Source organism: Sapajus apella, unplaced genomic scaffold, assembly GCF_009761245.1.
Source record: "Sapajus apella isolate SASKATOON/1434 unplaced genomic scaffold, GSC_monkey_1.0 scaffold148, whole genome shotgun sequence".
NCBI classification, from domain to species: domain Eukaryota; kingdom Metazoa; phylum Chordata; class Mammalia; order Primates; family Cebidae; genus Sapajus; species Sapajus apella.
In genome coordinates, this window is record NW_022437088.1 from 1,661,290 (window position 1) to 1,668,723 (window position 7,434).

The following is a 7,434-nucleotide window of genomic DNA, read 5'->3' on the forward strand; positions in this document are numbered from 1 at the left end:
GACGGGGTTTCACCATGTTGACCAGGATGGTCTCGATCTCTTGACCTTGTGATCCACCCGCCTCGGCCTCCCAAAGTGCTGGGATTACAGGCTTGAGCCACCGCGCCCGGCCAGTTGAGAATATTTTAAGAGGTTATGCAAAGGACCAGCTCTGTGGAGTAGGCTTAGCAAGTAACATGAGGGAAGGTGACACCGTTCATCTGTGTAGCGGAGTGGGAGCGCTCAGACAAGAAGGAAGTTTCACGTTCACCGTGTGTCTCGGATATTTCCGCTTCTGTGGGAACGAGAAAGCGCAGTTTCGCCTTCATCCCTTGACCTCCAACACAGCTTCTCCACTGGACCATCGGGGTCGATTGGGGAAGGATGTCAGACAAACTGAAGTTGATGATGACACCTAGGGTTTTAAGGAGGAAGCAAATTTCTGAGAGGGCGACGTATCGTCCCTGCTCACTTAGCCCAGAATGAACAAACAGGCGCCAGCCAGGGAGCAGCGAGCCGAGAATCCGGACGAGCCTAGGTAACCGCCATTGTCCGTTTCTCGAAAGACTACCGAGACCATAATGCAATGGGGCGCCGAGTCTATTCCCAGTGAGCAGCGGGCGAGGCGCCAGACCGCGGAAGACTACAATCCCCAGCGGGCGACGACTCGACACGCCCAGGAACACCGGCCGCGCGCAAAGGCAATTCTCCACGGGACAAGATGGTTGCATCGGGGGCGGAAGCGGAGGTGAGCAGGCGCTAGGGTCGCGCGTCCCAGCCGGCTCTTCGTCCAGCGCCCTGCGGGCTCCGCAGAAGGTGCTCGCCTCTCTGGCCGGCAGATGCGTGTAGATTTTTCTCGCTGTGGCAACGGGGATGTCCCGATAGAACCTTTGCCCGTTAGGCAACTCCGGCCCTTCCCACCCTGACGTGGAACCTCTGGGAGGGCTGCAGAGTAAGTGCAGCCTCTGCGCTCCGACGGAGGCACGAGGCCGGTGGAGTAGGTCCCTCTGTTCCGACAGGTGCGACACTGGGCGCTCCATGCCTGCGGGCGCGGGGAGGCATGGCCTCCCCCAGGGCCGCCGCCTCTGCTGGTTGCTCTGTGCTTTCACCTTAAAGCTCTGGTAAGGAGAGGGTAATGGGAGGGGAAAGGAGGTCACTGGAGGACAGGATCGTTCCCGGTCCCGGGGTTGGGGGAGACCTTGTCCATGGACAGAGAAGAGGGTGCCCTATTTTCTGGATTTTGACTTTTGCCCCTTCCCCCCACTCCGCTACAGCCAAGCAGAGGCTCCAGTGCAGGAGGAGAAGCTGTCAGGTGGGTGATTGTCTGGGAACCCGACCCTTCCGTCGTTTGTTTTTGGTTTTAGTATCTTCCCCATATACCAAGAACAAAGGTGGAAAAGGGCGGCACCACATGGAATGAGGGCAAGCCCTTTGCTGGGAAGCTAGATGGGCAGTCCTAGGGAGAAATGTTTTCCGAATGGTCCAGGGTTGGCATTTCTCTTTCCTTTCAGTGAGCACCTCAAATTTGCCATGCTGGCTGGTGGAAGAGTTTGTGGTGTCAGAAGAGTGCTCTCGATGCTCTAGTTTCCAGGCTGTGAGTTTCTACATTTTTTTTTAACATCTAAACAGCCCCCAAGTCTTATTAAGCTGCCTTTGCATCATCTTTTTTTCCTTCTCCTTGCAGTCTTAGTGTATGTCCAAATCTGTACTTGTGTTTCCCCCGAAATATGCCCCTTTCTTTCCAAGCTAATGGCAGTATTCAACTGATAACTATGTTGTTGTTGTTGTTTTTGAGATGGAGTCTCGCTCTTGTTGTCCAGGCTGGAGTGCAGTGGTGCAATCTCAGCTCACCACAACCTCCACCTCTCCATTTCAAGCTATTCTTCTGCTTCAGCCTCCCGAGTTGCTGGGAGTACAGGCACGCCACCACGCCTAGCTAATTTTTGTATTTTCTTTTTCTTTTTTCATCCTTTTTTTTTTTTTTTTGCCCACCTGCAACTGTCTTGATCGAGTTATATGTATTTTCAGTAGAGATGGGGTTTCACTATGTTGGTCAGGCTGGTCTCGAACTCCTGACCTCAAATGATATACCCACCTCAGCTTCCCAAAGTGCTGGCTGGGATTACAGGCGTGAGCCACTGCACCCGCCTCAACTATGTTTCATTCATTTTTAGAATAGTATGCTCTGGAATGGAATGTATCCCTGCCTCTCCTAGACTATTGCTCCTGAAGTGTTCTAACATACATTTGTAATCATGCAACCACCACCTCCACCATCCACATCAGAACTCTTTCATTAGCTCTCTTGTTGCCTACCAACTCCAAACCATAGCAGTTGGGCATCTGCACCTTTTTGCTTCTCCCGTTGCCCCTTCCTGATATGTGCTTTGGTCCTTTTCTCCTGGCAGAAAACCACCCCTGAGTGTGGTCCCACAGGGTACGTGGAGAAAATCACATGCAGCTCATCTAAGAGAAATGAGTTCAAAAGGTGAGTGCCGTTTCTCTTCTTGGAGATCACCTTCTTTGTTCCCATGACTTTAGGTAGATGGTCACACCTTTTCCCCTGGTTTGGGGTTAGCATGGAGTATTTGAAAGAAGAGAGGGCTGGGCACAGTGGCTCACACGTGTAATCCCAGCACTTTGGGAGGCTGAGGCAGGCAGATCACGAGGCTGGGAGTTTGAGACCAGCCTGACCAACATGCTGAAACACCGTCTCTACTAAAAATACCAAAAAAATTAGCTGGCTTTGGTGGTGCATGCCTGTAATCCCAGCTCTTCAGGAGGCTGAGGCAGGAGAGTTGCTTGAATCTGGCAGGTGGAGGTTGCAGTGAGCCAAGATAGTGCCGTTGCACTCCAGTCTGGGCAACAGAGTGAGACTGTCTCAAAAAAAAAAAAAAAAAAATTAGGTGTGTGGCATGGCAGACACCTGTAATGCCAGCTACTCGGGAGACTGAGGCAGGAGAATCCCTTGAACCTGGGAGGCAGAGGTTATAGTGAGCCGAAATCATGCCACTGCACTCCACCCTGGGCAATGGAGTGAGAGTGTGTCTCAAAAAAGAAGAGGCCGGGCGCAGTGGCTTACACCTGTGATCCCAACACTTTGAGAGGCCAAGGCAGGTGGATCATAAGGTCAAGAGATCGAGACCATCCTGGCCAACATGGTGAAACCCCGTCTCTACTAAAAAAAAAACAACTACAAAAATTAGCTGGGTGTGGTGGCGCATGCCTGTAATCCTAGCTACTCAGGAGGCTGAGGCAGGAGAATCTCTTGAACCCAGGAAGTGGAGGTTGCAGTAAGCTGAGATTGTGCCACTGCACTCCTGGCAACAGAGTGAGACTCCATCTCAAAAAAAAAAAAGAAAAAGAAGAAGAAGAAAAAAGACCAGATTTGAAGCCAAATTATTTGAACCCAAGTCCCAGCTCTACTCCTCAGCACTATGTTATTGGCCATATTTTCTCATCAGTAAAATTGGTTAATACTAGCTCTGCTTATTCCACCAGAGAATAAATTAAATGATCTATTTGAGAGGAATTTATGTACTATACACATAATAGAAGCCTGGCTGTGATTTCCTTTTGAATGTATCCTGGCTAGGCTGAAGTGGAAGGGAGATTAGACGGAGAAGCTCTCTGGTCTTCCCCAGAAATAACTATTCCTTCCTGCCCTCAGCTGCCGCTCAGCTCTGATGGAACAACGCTTGTTTTGGAAGTTCGAAGGGGCTGTTGTGTGTGTGGCCCTGATCTTCGCTTGTCTTGTCATCCTTCGTCAGCGACAGCTGGACAGAAAGGCTCTGGAAAAGGTCCGGAAGCAGATCGAGTCCATATAGCTACATTACAGCCTTTTATCCTGGGTCTTAGAGACCCTATCTCAGACAGTGAAAGTGAAATGGAGTGATGTGCACCCTTGGTTCTTTGAAGCCTTGTGATGATAGCCCCTTTTCCCCATCTTCTTCCAGATCATTAATGAGCAGAATAAAAAGAATAAAATAGTTTCTTTCCCTTCTGTAACTTGGATTAGGAAGTCATGAGGGCAGACAGGGAAAGGAGGCAGCTACTTAAGGCCCCAATCTACCAAGTCTTCCCCACCACTTTCTCCTTGTGTTCCCCCCTCTTCTACTTATTTCAAACTTCTGGGATACAATTTCGGTTAAAACGTTTATTTCTCACTCAAGACTTATTTCCCCTCAACTCTATCCCCAAAGAAGAAATAAAATCACAGATATATGATGAAAGTATTTGAGGTACCCTCTCATATATGCAGACCGGGCCTCAGGCAGAGAGAGACTAAAAGGCATCTCCTGGGGTGTCCTGACGTGATTTGGACCCCTTAGGGCAGACACCTGAGTAGGAATCCCCGTGGGAAGCAAAGCCATAAGGAAGCCCAGGATTCCTCCTTGTGATTGGGAAGTGGGCCGGGAAGGTTTGTTCCAGCTCACATCTCATCTGCATGCAGCACATTCCCGATGCGCCCACTGGGTCTTGGCTTCCCTCCCATCTTCTCAAGCAGTGTCCTCGCTGAGCCATTTGCATCCTTGGCTCCAGGTGGCTCCCTCAGTCTGGACTCTACCACTTGGGTCTCCAGATTTTCTGTTATGTCCTTGTGGGTCAGAATGTTTCTGGAAGTCACTGTGAGGTGAAGGAAAGAAGGCACTAGTAGAGTGCTCCCCTGGGCGGGAGACCCTAGACAGGACAGGACCTCCCTCTTGCTTCTTGAGGACCTTGGAGAACGGAGCCCTCCTCCCTTGCTCAGCCAGGGGTTGCTCTCTGCCCTTGCCTCTCACCTCCGTGAGGCTGGTAATCCTCAGGCCCAGCTTCTGGTTGACGCTGGAATGGACTGAAGCTGGGCAGGATGATGAGAGCCAGGGAAAAAAGAATCTGGGAGGAAGCAAGAGGAATAGAAGAAGGGAGGAGGGCAGAATGAACAGAGGCCAGCTGGGGTTATTGAATGTGGGAAGTAGATCTGGCCGGGAAGTTGGGGTGTAAGGATAGAAATGTGGGTGAGATGGTGGAGGTGGGGGGAGATGGGAGTAGATAGACTAGTGGTACCAGAACACAAGTGCTGGTCTGAGCAGCTTTGTTGGAAGTTTGAGCAATTAGCGTCTGCAGCTGGCGGAGCTGAGCTACCAAGGAGCTGGGAAAGGAGGAATGAAGAGTTAGGATCTTCTGGGTACCAGGGCCAAGAGTGGTGCCCCTGTGTGCTGTACCCTCCCTGCCTTCAATACACGCCCACACAGAGCTTTCACTCACATGTTGTGCCTCTCCAGCTCCTGGACTTTTTTCTGTAATTCTTGGTTCTGTGCAGAACAGGCTGCCACCCTAGAGTGTGGGGAGGTAGGACAAGGCTCAGCAACCTGAGTCCCTTATCTTGCCAGCTGTGGTGAGCAAGGGGGCCCAGACGTGGTCCACAGGAAGCCAGAAGTAACCCAGGCATACCTGCTCTCCAGCCCATCAATGTACTCCTTCTTCCGCCGCCGACTGTCCTGAGCAGACTGCTTGTTACGGATTTTCCTCCTGACCTTCTTGAGGACCCTCTCCTCTGCCTGGAGGCCCAGGATGTGTGAATCCTGGGTCTTTCACCTACCCCAACTCCCCAGTGCTTCTCCTGGGATAGTGGCCCCTCAGAAGTCATGGTGAGACCCCTGGGTTGGGATACTCTTAGGGGAAGCATGTTACCTTGGTGAGGGGCAGGTGAGAGGGCAGAGAAACCCCTTCCTGCCCCAGCAGACGCTTCTCCTCATCTGTCAGGAACAGGGTTTGACAGGGCAGCTGGGGGTAGGGGCAGGAGAAGATACAGTAGGAGTGAGGAGGAGGTCATCCCATTTCCAAGCTACTCCCCCTGCATGCCTTCTGGAGAGTGTTTCCTATTTGCACTGGGACACAACTCTAACCTAGAGGTGAGGTGAGGGCTAGAGACCTTAATTCAGACAGGCTCTAGATCAAGCCAGAGTGACCTCCTGAAGCCGAGAAGGGAAAGAGGAGGGTCTTGTCATATCCTTCCCCAGAGACTTAGGACCTTAGCACTCTGAGCAAGCTAGGGAAGGCTTGTTCTGGTCCATGTCTCCCCATACCCAAGGGGTATCTGAAGAGGACCTGAAAGAACTCACTACAGTGAAGTTTGCTTAATTTCCTTACAGCAAGTACCATATTCACTTTCAGCCATTAACTTCCATTTAGCAGAGTGTGTTATCCAGCTGCCTGTCAACCACAGGGAGCTCCCTGGGTCAGTGGCCCATTCTCCCCTAGGGTCTGTGCTCCACTTCTCAGACTAAGGTTCTGTCACCTCTCATACAAAGACCTTCCCAAGGGCAGCCAGACTTCTCACAGCAAATCACAGGAAAGGATGTAGGGAGAGTAGATAGTGCTGGTGGTTAACCTGAGCCCATCAACTGAGTAACTTGCCTTTCTCACTAGTATTTCTTTTTGAAAGATGTATGTGGCCGGTCACAGTGGCTCACACTTGTAATCCCAGCACTTTGGGAGGCCAAAGCGGGCGGATCACCTGAGGTCTGGAGTTCGAGACCAGCCTGGCCAACATGGCGAAACCCCATCTCTACTAAAAATACAAAAATTAGCTGGGCGTGGTGGTGGGCACCTGTAATCTCAGCTACTTGGGAGGCTGAGGCAGGAGAATCTCTTGAATCCGGAAAGGTAGAGGTTGCAGTGAGCCGAGATCATGCCACTGTACTCCATCCTGGGCAACAAGAGCGAAACTCTGACTCAAAAAAACAAAAAAAGAAAGAAAGAAAGCTGTATCCTTCATTTTGTGACTTAAAGAGAATTTACTTTGGTTTTTGCCTGCTCATGGTCTTTGGCTTTTGGCAAAACCATTTCCTATGTGGCATTTCCTGATGTGCCCTTCTTGTTCCCGTGACTGGTGGAAGTATTAGAGGAGTGTCTCTTCCAGTCCACCTAATCAAAATCTCTGAGAATGGGAATTTTTTTTTTTTAATCTTTAAAAAAAAAAAAAAGGCTGGGAACAGTGGCTCATGCCTGTAATCCCAGCACTTTGGGAGGGCAAGACAGGCGGATCACGAGGTCAGGAGATCAAGACCATCCTGGCTAACACTGTGAAACCCCCTGTCTACTAAAAATACTAAAAATAAGCCAGGCATGGTGGCATGTGCCTGTAATCCCAGCTACTTGGGCGGCTGAGGCAGGAGAATCCCTTGAACCCAGGAGTTGGAGGTTATAGTGAGCTGAGATCACGCCACTGCACTCCAGCCTGGGCAACAGCAAGACTCCATCTCAAGAAAAAAAAAAAAGTATGGCCAAGGTGGCTCACACCTATAATTCCAGCACTTTGGGAGGTCAAGACCAGAGGACTGTTTGAGGCGAGGAGTTCGAGACCAACCTGGGCAATGTAGTGAGACTGTCTCTACAATAAATAAATAGCAAAGCATTTACAAATACTATGGTGCTTCCTTTTTTTTTTTTTTTTTTTTTTTTTTTTTTTTT

The 7,434-nt window shown here is 50.4% G+C and overlaps 2 protein-coding genes across 3 annotated transcripts in view; one reads left to right on the forward strand and one right to left on the reverse strand.

Moving 5' to 3' along the window:
* The first annotated feature begins 574 nt into the window (after positions 1-574).
* Positions 575-4,204, forward strand: JTB (jumping translocation breakpoint). Its single transcript, XM_032265107.1, has 5 exons — positions 575-1,100; positions 1,254-1,291; positions 1,491-1,573; positions 2,388-2,467; positions 3,650-4,204. The coding sequence occupies exons 1-5, from the start codon at positions 1,018-1,020 to the stop codon at positions 3,804-3,806; spliced, it is 441 nt and encodes a 146-aa protein (XP_032120998.1). The 5' UTR covers positions 575-1,017; the 3' UTR covers positions 3,807-4,204.
* The window catches only part of CREB3L4 (cAMP responsive element binding protein 3 like 4), an 8,065-nt gene continuing 4,751 nt past the window's right edge, over positions 4,121-7,434 (reverse strand). The window contains exons 5-10 of one of the 2 annotated variants that reach the window (XM_032265105.1): positions 5,653-5,745; positions 5,413-5,519; positions 5,227-5,295; positions 5,026-5,110; positions 4,761-4,854; positions 4,121-4,605 (exon numbers count right to left, since the gene is read on the reverse strand). In XM_032265105.1, the coding sequence (XP_032120996.1) occupies positions 4,412-4,605; positions 4,761-4,854; positions 5,026-5,110; positions 5,227-5,295; positions 5,413-5,519; positions 5,653-5,745 (642 nt within the window). In that variant the 3' untranslated portion in view covers positions 4,121-4,411. The remainder of the gene's footprint in view (positions 4,606-4,760; positions 4,855-5,025; positions 5,111-5,226; positions 5,296-5,412; positions 5,520-5,652; positions 5,746-7,434) is intronic. The other variant, XM_032265106.1, reaches the window with a different exon arrangement.